Below are 19880 nucleotides of genomic sequence, written 5' to 3'. Positions count from 1 at the left end.
CAATCAGACTATCATCCCAATTGTGTTGAATTGAGCTCACTACCTTTAATTATTGTCTTTTAATTATTCAGGTGCATCTTCCCAAAACCTGGACAGATTTATAGAAAGGTAAGTGAAAGTGGGATATAAGAAGTTGTTTTTAGATTGGGTTTCTGATTTAAAAACAAAGAATGAAAACCCTCTGTGGCTACCCTGTAATCACTTGTACTGAGTACCAGTACCTTACTAGCCACTCCCAAACATTGGGACATTATCACTTCTTGGACCCATGGGCATAGGAAGTGATTAATTTGCATATGTTCTTTAAGAAGAATCATAAAAAACGCATACAAAGGGGATCAAATTTAGGTCTGGCCAAAGTTGCTGGACAAAAGACCAAAAAAATGTATTTCATTTTCTTGCTTTATGTGCTCATTTTGAGCTTAAAATTCAGAAGCAAGGCCCTGAGTTCCCAGAGAGAAAGCTTGAGAAAACCTGGAATTTGAAGTTCAATACACAGATGTTGGGATGTCCTACAAATCTGGACAGAAGTAACCAAGTAACACTTGATGAAAAACGCTGGGAAAGGTCCTAAAAAGATGGCATCACATGTGCCTACTGGAGACTTCAATCCACTCTTCTCAATTCTGTTTACTTCTGTGGTCTTTCCCTAATGGGGAAGTGGGTTACAGATTATACACAAGAAGAGGGAAAGAGAATGGTGGTACTGGAATGAAAGAAAAATAGCAAAATGTTATCCAAAAGGGGGCCACGCAAAGATCCTTTCACAGATCCAGGCTGTGACATCAGTTCCAAAGCACGGCTGCTGAGTGTTTGCCATTCATATCCCATCTATGTTTTCTCAGTTTGTCCAGGGACCCACTGTTGGATCATCCAGCCATCATTATATACGCCATGATTGGAAACGATGTCTGCAATGGGTGAGTTATGGAGAAAAAAAGTTTTAAAAGTTCTTGGACTCTGGATTCCTTGTCCTCCACTGCACTCCACTGCGTCCCAGTACCTGCTGTTGAGTTGAATTTCTCTGTCTTAGCAAGTCCCAGACATATGTGAAATCAACGGAACCAACCTGTAAAGCTGAAAGGCCCTTTTAAAAAGATCTGATCCATTAATTCTCTGTTCCAACTCACAACAAATGGGTATGTCATGCTACAAGTTCTCAATTGTAGCACAAGATAGATGCTGCTACTAGCCAAGAATCCAAACTGAATATAACGGCCTTTTAAATAAAATAAGGCTGAATTTCTGCTACCCCATAAGAATAGCTTCCTCACTTATATTCTGATATAGGTACTCATGGCAGAGACAGCATAGGCTTAGAGCATTTGCAAAAGGACTGTGTATCATTTATGGCCAATTTTATGTATGCCCATGGCCCACAGTAAGAAAGCAGTTTTGCTAAACTGCTAATATCAGTAGTGATTTCAAAGTGTTGAATGCCTTAGTTCCCCCACACCATTTTGGAAGGTTTTTCAAAAATTGTGTGTACCCCTAAGAATATGCTGCACATGTGAATGCCATCTGTCCTGTGATTGTGGCCAAAAAGAAAAAAAAAAGGTGAGATCAGATCTAGAACAACTCCCCAGTAGCCACCCACCCACCCACCATTTTAGAAAACAGAAAAGTAGAGCCAAGAGACATTATGTGACTTGCTTGATTAATTGATTAATGGCAGAGCTGGCCTCCAAGCCAAGTGGTACTAGAAATAGGTCATTCTACTCACTGCCCACCCTTTGCTTTCACTCACCAAGCTTTCTAAGTCTGTGTTAAAGACCCAGTTCAATGTTACGAAAATGTGTTTGCCCTCACCAATAACTCCACAAGTTGTGAGAGCCCTGGAACTCTCACAGTGAAGGAGCTGTAAACTTAATTAGTGAAGTGAGTTCAGGCCAAGAGATACCATGCTGTCATGCAAAGATATTGAGTGCCAGACCCTGCTTTGGCACACCTTGGGCTGGTTTACCACCCTCCCCAGAACCCCAAGACTCCCAAAGCAACACACTGGGGACCAAAGTCCCAACCTCTGTGATGAGCCACATGGAACTCTCTGGTAAATAGCAAACACCCACAAAACTTTCCATGAGCCAAGAGCTGCACCACTGTATATTATCTCATCCCCACAGCAGCCTTAAGACAAAAGTATGATTGTCCCCAATTTACAGATGAGGAAACAGTTTCAGCAAGGTGAAGGAACTCACTAATACTGAATGAGTAGCAAGTTTGAGATGCAGACCAGGTTCTCTGACTCAGTTCTGTGCTCTTTCCACAATCCACACTTGCCTTATTTGCTTTCTTTGAGACAGTCGCTTTTTGAAAAGTATGTATTAACGACCTATGATGTGCCAAATGCTGTGCCAGGCTCTGGGGCATTATGGCAAACAGGCCACAGTGCCTGACCACAAGGAGCTTCTAGAAGGAGAAGCACTGAGCTTCAGGAACCCCAGTCCCATCACCAAACAGACTGAACCCATGTCAGATCAGCCAGTGCCCTGCTAGCCTCTGGATCATATTCCCCTGGGGGGGATAGAGAGCAAACCAGTGATACTGAGTAAAGAACACCTGCGGAAAGCGGCTTTGACTCCAAGAGTCCAAACCCCTGAAACTGCACTTTTGCAACAGAACCTGCTTACTCAGAGGCCCTTCCAGCCCAGTCCTGCTTTTCCTTTTCCAAAGAGCCAAAGGGCAAGGCAGACATCAGCCAGAGACCTGTGCCAGCCGCTCCCCCCGCCAGGGATCTGGGCAGAGAAGCAGCAAGCATTTGGGTGAAAGAACAGTGTTGGCAGTGTGGGATGTCCCTGTGGTGCCCACTTTGCAATGTCCTGTGGTGGGGTTAGAAAAATAAAGGCAGATGGCAGCTATACCTCCCCATCTGCCAGAACGTCAAGGTGGAGTAGACAACCCAAAATGAGCAAAGCAATTTCATAAAAAGCTCAAGCTAGCAATGAGTTGCATAATAAGTCCGTCCTGGAACAAGTTTGGGGATATTTGCTTGACTTTTCTCTTTTCTTTTTTTTTTTTTTTTTTTTTTTGTTTACATGAGGATGCTAGCTAGCATGTACTGAAATAATGTAGCTATGTGCTTCTTTCTCAATTCACTCAACTCATGCAGTTACTCAATGAATACTTGCTAAATGAATGAAGGCCAGGATTGGAAGACAGCTTTTAGGATCTGGAATTTAAGAAGAAAGGTAACATAGACACATCCAACTTTCTCATTGTGATTGTAGTCAATTTGGCCAAAGCTAACCCAGCTTCCCCTGGCCTTTCCTGTCACTGCCCTTAAAAGCTATGGAAGGTCAATGATACAGAAGGAGAAAAATTCCTGGAAATAGGGAAGGTTTGCGTGAGCTACAGCAGCAGAACCTTGCAGGGGCAGCATGGGAAATGGGAATGTCCTTAAGGGCCTCACATCATAAACCCTTCCTCCGCCCCCATCCCAACATGACATCCCTGACAAGAACATTGCAATTGTCAGCAACGTGATAGAATTTTGAAAACATCCAGTACTATCCACATCGATTGACATGGTCCATTTTTCTTTATAGTGGACCTAGAAATAATTAATTGTACGTTTTTCACCTAATGGAAAGAACCAGGGCCCCCCATGACAGGTTGTCTGCCTCCCCTGCCCCCAAGCATTATTTTTTTGTCTGCAATGTCGGGGTTTCTGATGTCACCTAGGGCAGATGATCAGCACTGCATTAAGAAGAAACCAGTCAATGTGCTGGTAGGTACCAACATGCTCCCCAAGGAGAGGGAAACAATCCATTCTATCTAGTCAAATGGTAGGAAAACCGGCAGGGAAAGAAATGCTCAGAGCATTTCTATCTCCCGGCCTCCTCAGTTGAGGCATGAGTGGCCATGGGAAGGCTAAGGAGGTTCCCAAGCAGCCAGCATGCTCCAAGGCACACCCACTTCCAGGGACCCAGGATCTCTAGGCATGAGGTAGTGCGGGCCCAGTGCGTTCCCATCTCCTTCCCAGTCTGTGGCAAGACGCCTCTTAGAGGGGGGGTGAGTGCGAGGCCAGAGATGTGATTACAACTGGCTGGCCTGCAGAAAGGGCTGACTATATTGCCTGGCCGCTTAGAAGCTCAAATGCTAGCTGTGCATGAGGTCCGAGCACTCAGTCATGACAAGCCTCTGGGCTTTCGCTCAGGTTCTGGGAACTATTTTCCACAGAGGCTGTTTGCCTTCATCCTTAGGAGGGGGCACATCTCTCTGGCATCAGCCAGATGAAATCTGGCTGGAATAGCTGCCAGGGTAATGAAAAGATCACAGCCGGCCCTGCACCCAAGTCACGGGGCTTATTTTCATGATCAGACACAATTCATTAGGACAAGGACAGGCTCTGAGCCACCCAGGAGGTGAGACTCTTTGTCTTTCCCCTGCCGTGTGTTCCTGACCTTTGAAAGCACAGCCGAGGGCGCCGGCTGCTCTCTCATCATTTTCCCCGGTGGAAGCCTCACATGTCCCAAGCTTTCCCTTTGTGAGCTCAGCTCCCCTAACCCCTCACCTCTCTGTCTGGGTGACTGGCAGGAGCTCATCCGTGAGTGAGAAGGGGTGCAGGGCGCTGGGGTGTGCAGGCAAATCCAGGCTGGCAGAGTGGACCCCACACAGGCTCCAGAAAACGTGGGTTGAAGAGGGTTAGACGCTTGCAGTTCAGCCCATTCAACCTTTGGTGGACATCAGAGAAGGCCTAAGAGATGTTTCCCAAACCACTGGAACTGTGGTCTCCAAAACGCTAATGCTAATTCTCCTCAAAAACCACCAGAGGAGAAACAGTACCCAGACCAAAATGGCATTGAGGATTTTTCAGGGACAGAGTCAGAAGGCACCTTCTATGGCATCCAGAAGAAGTGACCCACCACCTATCACTTAGACCCATGTGCCCTTGCCTGAACTGAGAATCCATTAATTTTGGGGTCCCTATCTGGCTTAGTGGGTAGAATATGTGACTCTTGATTTTAGGGTCATGAGTTCAAGCCCCACATTGGGCCTAGAGCTTACTTAAAAAAGTTTTTTTTAAGAATCAGTTAATTTGGGGGCACCTGGGTGCCTCAGTCTGTTAAGCATCTGATTTCTGCACAGGTCATGATCTCACAGTTTGTGGGTTTGAGCCCCGCGTCAGGCTCTGTGCTGACAGCTCAGAACCTAGAGCCTGCTTCAGATTCTGTCTCCCTCTCTCTCTGCCCCTCCCCCTCCCCCCCTCTCAAAAATAAATAAACATTAAGAAAAATTTTTTAAAAATCAGGTAATTTTGCTATGCACATTGAAGGGTTTGATTGACAATGCACATATCAATGTGCTGTACATGATGGAGCAAAGATGACTGGAGAATGTTCCATCAGCAACACCAAGGCTTCCATTTTGATTTCACTGAGTAATTAGTCATTTGGGTAATGCTTGGTTCAGTTATGGGGTGCTGGTGCAAGAGCACAAATTAGCTCAGATTCTTTGCTATCATCAGGGCTGTGTCTCTAGCCAAAAAATAATCATTAAATAGGGAGTTTGGGAGACTTTTCTCCATCTTAACTCATCTTGGCTTTATGTGAGTGGAGAGCCATAGCTCAGCATAATTGCTTCGTGCCAAAGTGCTAGTGTATCAGCAGGAAAAACAAAAAAACAAAAAAACAAAACTGAGGTACCAAGGCAAAAGTTAATAAGCAGTATGTGGTACCCTTACTGGTGATTGAACATAGGGTATAGACACCCAGCTTGCTTCCCTTTCATCCTCACTGTCACATTCAACACACACAGTGAAATAAAACCAGTTACTCTGGGTGGGTCCTCCTGCATTGAGCAAACCCACAAGGCAGCCTAAATCCCCTTCACAAACTGAGATCCTTCTAGCACTTCTACACATATGCAAGTCAAGCCAAAACCCCTACCCAGCCTTCTGCACTTGGTAGGTAGGCAACCTATTGTCAAATCCTTATGAGAGCTTTATATGCAAATTAGGAAGATTTTTACTCATAAAGTAGTATATTTTTTCCCAAGGTAAAAAAACATGAATTTAGCAGTCTGTTCTATATGCCAGGGTAAAATAGGACAACGTTTTCTTTCCTTCTTTCTTCTTTCTTTTCTTTTCTTTTTCTTTTATTTGGCGAGGGGGGGGGTCTAAGACACCTGTTATGTAGTGTAGAAGCATGTATATAATCCACAACTAACACCCTACCCACAACTTCTAAATCAGACTTTCTCTGCCTTTTCCTCTGTATGGGTATATATTGCTTGTCACAAATTAGCCAAAGTGAACCTCGCATCCAGGATCAACCTGTCCCTTCTGGATAGCAGCAATTTAGAAAGTGATTTTATTTGACTAAGTGAACTAGGTGGGCGGGGGGGGGGGGGTGGGGGAGGGAATGACGTAAAATTACAATGCTTTCTGCTCCTCCCATTAAAATTTAGGTAGAGTCCAGTTTCCCCCCCTTACTTTAGAAAGAATAAAAATAATATGAGAATCTGTTTTATTGTTGTTATTTTTCTGATTACAAAATAACATCTGTTATGAAAAGTTCAAATAATACAGGGCACAGGAAGTGAGTTTCCCCAACACCACTGCCTACCAACCACCCCCACCACCTTGCTCCAAGCTAACCAATGGAAACAGTTTAACGTATTTGCATCCAGATTTTGTCTATGCAAATTCTAATTTACAGACTGATTAATGCTCATTGAAATGAAATAATATTATGCTTACTACTCTATAATTTGTTCTTTTCAATCAACAATACTTTTCCATGCTAACACCTACAGATTACTTCATTATTTAAAAAAAATTTTATTTTATTGACGTGAAATTTACATAATATAAAATTAACCTTTTTAAAGTGAACAATTCTGGGGGTTGTGGGAGGGGGGATGGGCTAAATTGGTAAGGGGCATTAAGTAATCTACTCCTGAAATCATTGTTGCACTATATGCTAATTTGGATGCAAATTTAAAAAAATTAAATTAAAGTGAACAATTCCGTGGCATTTAGTAATTCAAAGTGTTGTATAACCATCACCTGTATCTAGTTACTTCATTATTTTTACTGGCTGTATCCCATTCTACTTCATGAGTGTACTATAATTTGTGTAGCCAGGCTTTTTAGCATTTTCTAACTTTACACTATTTCACACAATGTTGCAATACTTATATGTACATCTTTGCACATTTGTGGAAATGTTACTATAAATTTCAAGGTCAAAAGTTAAGCCAACTTCAAATGTTGGTACATTTCCAATGTCATTTAGAAGCTCCCTTAAAACTGATAACAGTGGAAAGGTGCCAGGCTGGCCCTGTAGGTAGGATTTGTGATTCTTGATCTCAGGAGGTTGTAAGTACAAGCCCCACTTTGGGTGGAGAGATTACTTAAAACCTTAAAAAAGAAAAAAAAGTTTTTAAAGTGGATCTACCCGGGGCTTCTTTCAGTCCCTTCCTTCCATGTCACTCATGCCTTGAGTCCAGCCTGTGAGTAATAGACTTCCTTTGCCTGGTTTGGAATCTGTGTTAAGTTCCCAAGGGATGCCATAACAAAATACCACAAACTGGGTGACTTCAAACAACTCTCACAGTTCTAGGGACTAGAAGTCCAAAATCAAGGTCTCAGGAGGGTCATGCTCTTTCTGAAGGGTCTAAGGGAAAATCCTTCCTTGTGTTTTGTGGCAACATAATTCCAGTCTCTGCTTCCAGCTTCACATGGCCTTCTTCCCTGTGTGTCTGTGTAACACCTTCTCTTCTTATAAAGACACTTGTCTTTGGATTGAGGGCCCATTCTAACCCAGTTTGACATCATCTTAATATCTGCAAAAACCTTATTTCCAAATAAGATCACATTCTGAGGGACACCACTCAAACCACTATAAGATCATTATGTAACTTTGGAATTTTAAGGGCTCAAAATAGAAAACAACTTATTATTCCATTTAGGTTAACAAAAGGCAGTTTTAACCCTAAAGAGTAGATGAAAATCTTAGAGAATTCTATAATCTACTCCCAGGATAATGCAAATTAGTACCTTAATTCAAACTTGATATATTCCTAAATGTGTGTATGTTCACATTCAATGTAGAAAGGAAGGATGTTGTGTGGATACATAATGTCATTTTGTTTCTCAGAGAGGTTGTATTTTCCTAACTGTGATATATGTGAAGAGTTTAAAGACGAAGTTACAGAATTCAAAGGGTCAAATAATAATACCAGACTCCTATGATTCCATTAACTGTGTATATCAGTCAGGATAGATAAGCTCATGCTGCAGGAACAAACAGCCTCAAATCCTAGTCGCGTAAAGCAAAAAACATTTACTCATACTCCACTGTCCACCAGGGATCACCATGGGGCTCTATTCTAAGACTCAGATTAGTGAAGCAGCTGCTATATGGAACATAGTGCAGACTCATGGCAAAGAGCATTTTAGAGGCTCTCATATCACCAACTGTGATGTATGACACTTCTGCTCACAGTCTGATAGGCTAAACCAGTCACATGGCCCACCCAACCACAAGAGAGTCAGGAAGCCCAAAGTATTTTGCAAATAGCACCAATAGCTACTACATTGTATGTATAGGGCATGGGGAGGAGGCCAGGGGGGATCATGTATGTGTACACATTTATCCTTATCTACTAAGATATTTTCTGTTTCTTTCACCAACAGGAAAGCTGACCCAGTCCCAGAAATGACTACTCCTAAGAAATTATACTCCAGTGTCATGAAGACTCTGAAGTATCTAAATTCCCACCTGCCAAATGGCAGCCATGTTATTTTATACGGCTTACCAAATGGAACGTTTCTCTGGGATCATTTGCACAACAGATATTATCCTCTCGGTATTAGTTTGAAGATACTTTTACTAATTGTACTAACTAACAATGTTAGTTATATATAGTTTACTAACTAACAATGTTAGCTATACATAGTTCAAATATATCTGGTCCAAACCATATAGGAATACACCTACAATGCCACCACAGTGCACAGGTCAGAACAGGTAAGGGCAAGAGCCCTGAGGTGTGGATATAAAGGTCAGTATCTAAAGGTGAGCAGAACCGGATCCAAAGTCAGAAACGGCAGAAATCTTTAATGTAGAATTAGGACAAATTCTGAAAGGTAAGAGTTTAAATCAAGAAACTCCTTTAACAAAAAGTGAAATCTAGAATAAGCAGATAAAGCTCTTGTGGAAGAGAAGGATTTCTCCAAATCTCAATGGTGAGTGCCCCCTGGTGGCCAGAATTCTAACAAATTCTGTGGACTCTGGTGGACAGTTAAAATTCTACACACCACATCTTCCAGCGGCCTTGCTTCCTGCTCCCACACTCACTCGGAATCCTTGGCTCTAAAACGCTTTAAAGATCTCCAGAAACTTCCAATAGCATCTCTAGCATCCATACGCTTTATAAACAGTGTAAAAGTAGTAGTAATTCACATCAGGAAGGGCTGACATGCTGATCCTTAAAACAATCCTGTAAGATGTTTTCATTAATTCCATTTTATAGATGAAAAACCTAAGGCTCAGAGAGGCAGGCACCTTGCCAAATGTTGTATAGCTTATTGTATATGTAACGTGGGTGTAGCAGGGCTCTCTCGGTGTTTGGGGGGAGAAAGTCCTTTCAAGAAATATTTACTATGTGCCAGGCACTGTTCTGGGCACTGCATAACTAACAGTGAACATAGTAATCAAAACCAATAGGCTTATATTCCCGTGGGAGCGTGTCAGAGGATGATAAGTGTTATTAGAGAAAATTAAGCAGGGAAGGGGGATGGGAAGTGCTGGCCTCAGTCCTCTCTGACAGGCACCTACAACAAGGGGCCTATGTACCCTCCCCTCAGCCCCACGTCAACAACGCCTGTGCCAATCTCTCGTTAAAAGGTCTGCCCCTTCCCTGATATTGCCATAGCCTCCTCTTTAGACCAACTCCTACTAAAGTGTTCTGGAGGTCCAAGCAGTTTCTAGTGAGTCAGATGAGCAATTTAAAGGGAAAAACCTGAAATTCCTTCCTCAGTGCCCACCTTAGAGGGTGGAGGTGGAGAGCTTTCCCTTGTATTAATAACTTCTCTGTATCTTTCCAGTATCTTCTCCTCCTCCTCCTCCTCCTCCTGTAGTCCTTGCTTAAGCCAACCCCTTACCACCACCTCCCTCAGAAAGTTCCACCCCTCCTCACACACAAAATGAGCAGTTTCCCTCTAACCACTTGTCAAGGGAGTCTGGTCCCATCACCAGGGGGACAATAAATACCCATTTTCTAGAATTCCCACCAATAAGACTGAAGTCATTTTGCTCTTCAATTATCAAGTGTGCCCCAAATGTCATTTTCATCCAAGAAAAACACTGTCCAGCCTCCAACGAGGAAAACATATTCCTTCTGTTCCCACAGCTTTCACGCTGACCCTTAGAGATAGTAACATGTTTACACAGAGAGCTTAACTCCATTCTGGGCTGCCTTGAACATGCAAAGGACAACTATTTGGGCTGAGAATGTCTCTTTGAGTCATTGGGGTGAAAATTTCAGTTCCCCTAACAGATGTTTTCAGATTCCTAGATTTCTCCCATACTAAGAAATGCCTGGGGAAGAGGAGTTGAAGGCAGGGGAGATGTGCTTCCAATTTACTCTATCACATCAACGGTGACTTGACTTTGGGTTTTCTGACTTCAAATTCCATTTTCTTTCCATGAACTCCGGTTAGACAACTCCGTAAATTCTCTCATATATGATGCATAATTCACTTCACTCAACCACAGTATGCAATAATGACACCATGCAATTTGGAAGGGAACAAGGGAAGGAAAGAAGGTGACTTGGGGGACTCATCAATCACTTTGGTGGATTCCCTAGGCCAGTGGTTCTCATCCAGGGACAACCTACCCATCCTACTCATTATCACAACTGGAGAGGGTGTGCTACTAACATCTAAAGAGTAGAATCCAGGGATGTTCCCAAACATGCTACAATGCACAGGAAAACCACCCACAACTAAAAATGTCAATAGTGCCAAGGTTGAGAAACCCTGTTTTATTTAGGTTTTGCCCTGTTCTCAAATGGCCTTTCTCCAGCCACTAATCAGGCACTAGCATTTCACAGTACAAAAGAGGAAGAAGGAAAAGGTAGAACAAATTTGTTATATATAAACAACCCTGGTTTTGGGGAAAAAAATCCAATTAGGAAGAAAGTTGAAACCCTCTAAAATTTGTTTAATGTTTTTAAGTTATTATTCATATCTTAAATTATCCCTGCTGCCTGGTTGCCATGGGAAATAAATTATAAATTCCTCAACGAAGCATCAGTGTCCTTCCTAGACAGCCCAGGAAAGTAGGTGGGATTTACCCAGCTTCCCCATTTCTCCTTGAGCTGGCACGTAACTCACATAAGATGAGAGGCTTGAGGGGAGGACTATCACCCTATGTCCCAGTTCTGCTCTGGCTTCAAATCTAATCTTTGGACCTTTACTCCCACCAGACATGTGCCAGCAATAAAACAGGTTAATTCTGGGCCAGCCTCAGGGTTTGGCTGCTCTGCCTAGGTTTCATCTTAGTCGGTCTCATCTTAGTCAATAGTCAAATGCCAAGTCTGATTCCCAGGGCACAGTGCTAAGGATTGTGTAGGCAAATAAACAGGGTGTTCCATTTACTTCTGTCTTTGAGCCTAGAAACACGATGAGGATACTCTCTAGACTTGACTGTAGCCACCCATTAAGGATCAAGAAAGAGGTCAGGGGGTGCACAGGTGGCTCAGTCGGATAAGTCTCTGACTTCGGCTCAGGTCGTGATCTCACAGTTCATGATTTCAAACCCTACATCTGGCTGCCTGCTGTCAGGAAGCAGAAGGGGTCAAGGAGAACCCCTGGGTCAGTGATACATTCTCTGCTGCCTCAGTAGGACAGGTAGGAACTCAGCCTGACCATTCACCTAGGAAAAGTTTCAATGCTACAACATCAGATCGGCAGGTAATGGAGGCCTAGGGCAAGAATAGATTCCTAGCTCACTCCTGCCAAGGAGAAGGGGGTAATAAATCCCTCTTAGCATCTTTTAGCCCTATTTGAGTCACTACCCAGTCAATGCCTCAATGCCAACGTCTGTGACAGCCCCACAATCCTTCCCAGCAATTAAAATTCCTAGCAAGATGCATAGGCTTTTTGAAGAATCACCAGAAAGTAAATCTCACACATTAGGATTCTACTTACATAGATCTTTTCAAGTTTGACCAGGGATAAGTCCTCTCGGGCACAGTCTATGAGAAAGGCAATCTTTCCATAAATATGTCGGAGATACCTATTATGCGCTTTGGAGGTAAAGACGATACTAAAATGGAGCCCTTGTCCTCAAAAGAGAGAGAAAAGAAAACTCCATTGGGGAAAATACAATATAGATCCTGACAGTGAAATCACCTTGTGTCAATGACACTGGTACAAGTCATAGGCTGGGAGCTACCTGAAGGATTAGACTATATAATCAAAAAGTTCAGGATTTCTGGCTACAAATAAGCCTGCAAGTAGGCCTTCCTTGAAAGACCTCTGCCACAAAACATCAACAACAGCTTAATTTTGTCCCAATTATTCTTAAACTTGAAACCTAATATATTCTAAAATACCTTGTAGTATGCCTCTTGTTTTATTACTGGCTTACTCCCTGTCTGATTTCATGTGGTTTTACTAAGGTTTTATATATTCAGATGGTACTTCATGGAGGTGTAGCTGATCTTTGTTGGTATGGTGCCTAAAATTTCAATTATGGTCCCAGCATTGAGTAAATGCCAAAGACTCTGCCCTAAAGAACTGACAAATGACTGAGACACAAGCTGCTACTCTAGGCAGTAGGGGTAAAACATGCCCTTTAATCTTTGGATGCCAGTCCACAGGCTCCCCACCCCTTACACACACACACACACACACACACACACACTGGTAGTTCCTCAGCCCTGATAATTCTAGTCCTCTTGCCCCTGTCCTGGCATTCTTGACCAGCTTTCTTCACCAGATTCACTTTCTAAACAGGATGTTGCAGACACTGCCTCTTTATAGGTATGACACGTAGGTAGGATCACTCTTTATACCAGGCTCCTCAATCTACAAAAATACCATTAAAATTACAGAGATAAAAACTAATACCTAAAAAGAGTGAACTGACAGCACCAATAAGTGGAGAAAAGAACTACTTCCCCGCTTCCCTTTCTTTAAACCATAAGCCTATCACAAGCACTCCCAACTGACCTTCCACATGGCCAGCCCAGAGTCACCCTACCTTCCACAGCAGAAATCCCAGAGAGAAGGGAAACCAACTCATTACATCTTTCCCAGTTACCTCCCAAGTACAGCTAGAATGCCTTTATCCTATTCAACAGACCCACCTACTCACCTAAGGATTTTTCCTATATTGACTTGTCTAATTAAAATTAGTGCCAGAAAAGCAAGAAAATGGGGGGGGGGGGAAGGACAGGGATTGGGAGAAGGCCTAGAAAGACACACCTTGTGGTCTCATGCTCAGGTGTGCTGGGACCTCAGCAGTAGGACAGCAAGGAGGGAAGAGTAAGCCAGGATGGAACAAGGCTATGTCAAGACTTAACCCCTCGAGGAGAGTCAGCAGATGAGTTCCCAATATCCAGGAGAAGGACAATCTCTGGACCCTCTGGATAGCAGAGTAATCCAGGTGGGAAAGGGGAAGGTGCAAGAGCTTTACTTATAGTCAGGCCTTAGGTGCCATCACCCCCAGGTTAAAAAGGCTTCAGCCATTGGACAAGGGCAAGAGAGAGAGGCCACTTCTCAGGGAGAGGGGACTCATCAGGGCCAAGCAGGTTGACAGGGCCCCAGCTAAGCTACCTAAGGTTTATTACAAAGCCCCAGCCCAACAACAACAACAACAAAAAACAAGATGGCAGAGGGAAGGCTGCAGAGGTAGTACTACTACTCAGAGGTAGTACCAGCAGGGGTCAAGAGCCAAGTCACTGGGACACAGAGGATAGAGAATGGGGAGTGGAGATTGGGGGTGTCAGTCGCTGCAGCTGTCTAGGCTAAGACAGATGGGAACACATACAGAAAGGCAAATGACACTTTTTTTCTTTTAAGTTTATTTATTGTGAGAATGAGAGTGTGTGAGAGTGTGGGGGAGGGGAGGGAGAGAATCTCCAGCAGGCTCTGCAGTGACAGAGGGCTCAACCTCATAAACCCTGAGATCATGACCTGAGCCAGAATCAAGAGCCGGAAGCTTAACCAACTGAGCCACCCAGGTGCCCCCACAAAGACAAATTACAACACACACACACACACACACACACACACACACAATAGAGGAAAAGAAGCCTCAGTGGTAGAAAGCAGGATCTTGGAGAAAGACAGGAGCTCAGGGCTCCATGTTGAGCAGAAAATGAAAGCAAAGACAGAAGCCAGTGGCTTGGGATTTATCTAAAATATGAAGATGCAGACACCTTTGGAGAAGAGAGGAGGCCTGGCGTGTCATTGTGACTTTAATGGTGGTAATAAGCCTGTGGTTTTCCAGTCTTGGATTCACTCACCCACACAGAGAGAATATATTTTTCCTCTATGACAAGAAAATTGAATCTATCTTTCAGTCTAACCGATCTGAGGTATAAGTGAAAAATAAGACTGTGTTCCGTCACCTTCAATCTTTCTCTTCACTCCGAGATAGGTCCTATTATTTTCCTTTATTTTTTCAAGCGGGAGAGAAGTGTTAATGGATGAGACATCAGTTATTCAGCCCTGAGATCTGGGAGGGCCTGGGTTTCGTGTCTCAGCCCCAGCATGAAAGTCAAATTGCCTCTGTGGGTGGATAGGCTGGGAGGTGGGGGTGGGGAGAGAGGGGTGGTGTGTGGGGAGAGAGAAGAAATAACCCCCACAGATTCTGGGCCTGTAATTGATGTTTGAAAAGACTCTGGATGAACTCACATATAGCACTTAACACTTTCATTCTTTTTTTTTTAAGTTTTATTTTATTTCTTTTAGTAATGTCTACACCCAATGTGGGGTTCAAACTCACAACCCTGAGGTCAAGAACTGCATGCTCTTCTCACTGACTTAGCCAGGCACCCCCATCTTTATTCTTATGTACCTCTTTAACCTGCACCAAAAAATAAATGTAGGGTATATCTACTAATTAGGGCTCAAATAAGGTATGCACTGGGCTGTGAAGGGATATGATGTACTGTCCTTTCCCATCCAATGGCCACCCAAGCTCTTTTGTAGGCTTTCAGTCTAATAAACTGCAGGACAGTGCATGGTCAGAACTTAAGACACACAGAATGTCCTGGCAGGTCCTTAGCATGGGATAATTGGGCAGATAATTGGGTTACATAAAGTTGAAAAGAAGGGTTTGATCAATTACCATCTTGAATGCCCCCTGTGCCCCAGGGGAACTTAGCATCTCATATCATTGCGAGGAGAAAGCCACCACTCCACAAGTCCTTTGTCAGTGGCGTTTCAGTCTGTATGGTACCTTTGTATCCTTCTACCTAGGTTCCAAATAAGGTCAGGCCTTTCAGGGCCTGCCCTAGTCACTCCAGAAGATCGAGATGGGAGTAAAGTCCCTAGGGCCACTCCCCAGCTCAGTCTGAATTTGTAGGGCGCTCAGAAAGAAAGAATGCACAGGTGTTCTTCAAGAGCAATGCTGAATGAAAAATCGGGGGAGGTCCCTGGCAGTGCTCCCCTTCTGCAGGAGAGACATGGTCACCCACAAGTGTGTTTCATTGGCTGCTAGATTTGAATATGTACAACACACCAGACCTCTCTGTCTTCCAGGTCAGCTGAATAAGGATGTGACCTATGCACATTTCTACTCTTTCCTGAACTGTCTCCAGGTGAGCCCACACTGACCTGTTCCAAGGCCACATTCCCTGTTACAGGCCTTGTTCCTCTGTCATCAAAGTGGTGTTTTCTTACTCTCAGGTCAGCCCCTGCCACAGCTGGATGTCCTCCAACAAGACACTCCGGAATCTCACTTCAGAGGTAGGACTGTAGTAGGTCTTTTGATGCCATCTTTGATTATTCCTTCCTGGTGTTTACTGCAGCATTTCTGCTGGGAATAGGATTTGGGCAGGGCAATGGCCTCCAAGCTGATGAATAAAAATGTCAACTTCTAGGGTTCTTGAGAAGTCAAGAGAATGTGTGGTGCCCTGTCTCTCTCTTTCTGCCTCGCTCTGGGTCTTTGGCTCTTGCTGTGTCTCTCGGTCACTGTCTCTGTGTGTGCCTGCCTCTCTTGTGCATGCATGTACACACATACACCCCTTTTGAAGCTGGTCTTAGGTGTATTTGTAGAAATAGAGAGAAGTGAGCAAGGATAGGCCCATGTATGACTGGTGTTCTCCCAAGGTACACGAGGACCAGGTACTTGATAGCCTTCCTCTCTTCTCTGATGGAATCCATGGTTCATACACTTCTTTCACTGATGGTGAATAATCTCTTTGTAAGAGATTTACTGATTTTTTTTGCAAAAGAAGTATATTTCAATTAAAAAAACTTGGAGAATGTAAAAAAGCACAAAGAATATCAACACAAATGACCCCAAATCCCACCACCCAAAGTCAATATGTATGTATGTTTTTCCAATATTACCTTCATAGATATTTTGGGGGTTTTGCCTACATAGTATCAGAATACACATATTATTTTGTGCCTTCTAACATTCATAAGCTATTCTCCACATCATAATTTTATAATCATTTTAAAGTATACAATATATGAATATACCATGATTTATTTCTCACCTTAGTGTTGGACATATAGGTTGTTTCCAATTCTTCAATATGAAAAATAGCATTGTGATGAACCTGTGTGTGTATATATTTTTTTCTATACCCTGTCTATTTCCTTCAGACAAATTCTTAGAAAAATTATTGGGTCAAAGTGTATGCCAGGTTTAAGGGTTTGATCCCTATTTCCAAATTGCTCTCTGGAAAGTTTAAACGAATTGACATTCTCAGTCACCTCTCCCGTGGCAATATTCCGTATTATCACGATTATTCATCTTTTCTTTGCCAATCCCGTGGGAAAGAAGTGGTATCTTATTACTTTAATTTTCACTGATTTATTCCTAATGAATCTTAACAGTTTTGTGTCTTCGTTAGCCACTTGTACATGACTAGACTGTAATGTGCAGAGCAACCCACTGCTGAGGGCTTGGAGTGAGGGTGATGATTATCAATTTCTTTGTTCTGCCTGAATTGTCTCACTGAAGTGTAGGCTTTACAGAATTCTCCCTGTTTCCTTTGTATTCAGAGAGCAAAACAACTCTCCAATACACTGAAAAATATTGCAACCAGCCAGAAATTTACGAACTTCGATCTTTTCTATGCAGATTTTGACTTCCAAGAAGGTAAGTTTTGCTGGAAGGAGGTGTTGGCACAAGACAGAAGTAGCAGCTACAGTTTAGAGCCTGATTGGGCAAAGTGTTTGTAAGGCAACAGGCAGTGGGTCGGGTGGGGAGGCTCCTGTATGTTCTGACATACTAATAGCTCTGAGTATTAGAAAAAGGTGAAGTGTGAGACCCTCTCTGGGAGAGTGGAAGTTTATCATCACCTATTCATTTCAGCATCGTTTTAGAATTCCTGAAGCAACAGAGCCAATGACCAGTGGGAAACAAATTTGGGCCAGGAGCCAGCAGATCAGTGGAATCACCTAACTCATTCTTGCCTGTTTACCAATGCCTTGCTTACCTAAAGATGAGTGTGACAGGAAAGAGGGATAAGGCGGTGCCTCCCAGATGCACATGAAATTACCTACAGACTCAATAGCAGTGCAGACTCCCAGACCCCACACATGATGTAACTTATGAGAGTCTTTAAGGGAGGGACCTCAGATTTGCTTGTGGTAAAGTGGACAATCCATATCCCAGCTTTCTGGAAAGAATATCACTGTTTCTTTCCTAGCATTCTGTCCAGACACTGGGATCACTGATGGACGGCCATGCAAAAAATAGGCATGATTATCGGAGCTACTGATTTATCCTTTACATCTTGACTCTGAAAAATGGTTATTTATTGACTTTATTCCTCTCAGCCTCGTTTTCATTGCTAAGCACTTGTTATACAAGAGAAAAACCTCCTGTTGATTGACTGCCAGCTGAGATGATGCTAATGGAAAGCTTTACAGCGTATGCAAATGATGGAAGGTGTCTCTTCCAGAGTTTATCATCTCCATCTCCCCACCACCAACAACCCCAGCCCCAGCATCTGGGATGAAGCAGATGGCCATCATGAATTATCAAATTTTACATTAGCTGACAAGTACTGCATTGCACACTCTAACACTTCAAGTCTGAACATCTTTTCAACAGGACTGATCTCCCTTAACTAGATTTCCTGCCCGGGTGATACATAATTCTCTCATGGGGAGAGACATTTTGATAAATAACCTCTCATTAAAATGCAGAGCTAAGGACTCATTAATGAATTCCTGGTGTAAACAAACGCACCACCAAGTGATCTTTGATGATCATCAACCTTGAATATAGATAAAGTTATTAAAAATATAATAATGTCTAACATTCACATGGGACTTTTCATTTTCCAAAGTAATCTCTAGCTCTGTCGTTTATTGTCTTTGGGAATGTAGGCAGTTCCCTGAACATGTCTAAACTCTCCTTTCCAGACCTGGAACTGGGGGTACCATATCTTCATAACAGATCTTTGTGATGATTATATGAAACAAATGTGTAATTCTCCTAAGTGCTGTGCCTGGTACACACATAGTCAGTGCCCAGGAAAGAGCACCGTTCCCTCACACCCTTGCTACTCAATGTGGGGTTCAGAATGAGCAGCATCTACACCACCTGGGCTCTAGTTACAAATGCAGGGCTCCCAGGCCCCACTTTTAATTAGGACCTACCTCTCTGGAATTTTGCCTTTTAACATAATCCACAGATGAACCATATGCATGTTAAAATTTAATAAATGGGGCTCTATAATACTACAAGATTAAGATTTAGTTAGTTATCTGATTTTTCCTAAGTCCTACTATGTACCGTGTGGGTGCTAAGGATACAGCTGTCAGAAAAACAAAACAGTCCTTATCTTCATGAAGGATACAGAGAGAAGAGCTTTACCCTTGACTTAGTACTACCAGCTTTCCACTGGTGACTTAACAGGCTTGAAGTTGAGGTTCATCAGCCCATTCTTGTCCTCACAGCAACAATAAATGCATCAAAGAAGCAAAATGTTCAGTTAAACTGAACTGAGCATTCTAAACCAAAATGGCAGTAGGTTATTACTGAGAAACCTCCTTGGCATTTGTCCTTGCTTGGCAACTCTCATCAACAGTTTCAGGAATTTCCTGAGAGGCACTTATGAAAAATAAATCTGAAGACCCAGTTTTGGTCGAGGGCCTTCTTTGGCTTCTCTGTGTGAAGTTAGTGGGCACAGTGGAGGGATGGTGCAGGCAGAGGAAATGGTGGCCTGGGATCTGCCCCCCAGTGAACATCTGATACAACAGAGAGATCATCCACTCCCAGATGCATCCCCATGGTAACTGCCACACCTGGGCAGTTCACCGTCCCAGAAATCCTGTAGCTGGAATGTGCTATGATAGAAAGAGCCCAGGTAGAACTGTGCCCCTAGCCCAGCTCAGACACAGAATGACTGTGTAACCAACCTTGAGTAAATTAAATAACCAGTCTGCTTTGTCTCCTTTTGTGTAAGGTAGCAAGAACTAAGCTGGGGAGGAGGGCTGCTATGTGAACACAGAGACAACTCTGCTATGTACTGAGAACTCTGTTAGTCTCCCGCCACCACTGCTATCAATGTGTGCCAAGCACCTAGTACATTCTTCTAAGGCTTATTATAGAAGGAGACTAAATGTTGGTTCTCTTCCAACATCCAACCCACCTCCCATCACCACTCAGACCTGTGGATCACTTTGAGTTCCCTAGAGGAAGCTGTGGTAGAGTGTATCTCATTGG

At 43.2% G+C, this 19880-nt stretch overlaps 1 protein-coding gene across 3 annotated transcripts in view; it reads left to right on the top strand.

Annotated features, from left to right (window-relative positions):
• AOAH (acyloxyacyl hydrolase) overlaps positions 1 to 19880 on the top strand; it is a 167431-nt gene that overhangs the window by 134045 nt on the left and 13506 nt on the right. For all 3 annotated transcript variants that reach the window (XM_047094876.1, XM_047094877.1, XM_047094875.1), the window contains exons 15-20: positions 72 to 108; positions 846 to 920; positions 8642 to 8814; positions 15728 to 15786; positions 15875 to 15934; positions 17204 to 17300. In XM_047094876.1, coding sequence (XP_046950832.1) covers positions 72 to 108; positions 846 to 920; positions 8642 to 8814; positions 15728 to 15786; positions 15875 to 15934; positions 17204 to 17300 — 501 coding nt within the window. The remainder of the gene's footprint in view (positions 1 to 71; positions 109 to 845; positions 921 to 8641; positions 8815 to 15727; positions 15787 to 15874; positions 15935 to 17203; positions 17301 to 19880) is intronic.

The sequence above is a fragment of the Lynx rufus genome, unplaced genomic scaffold, assembly GCF_022079265.1.
Source record: "Lynx rufus isolate CCGP_SWC_20201006 ecotype Redwood Valley unplaced genomic scaffold, mLynRuf1.p SCAF_4, whole genome shotgun sequence".
Lineage (NCBI taxonomy): Eukaryota > Metazoa > Chordata > Mammalia > Carnivora > Felidae > Lynx > Lynx rufus.
Note: the sequence above shows the minus strand (reverse complement) of the source record. Positions and strands in the feature narration are given on the sequence as shown.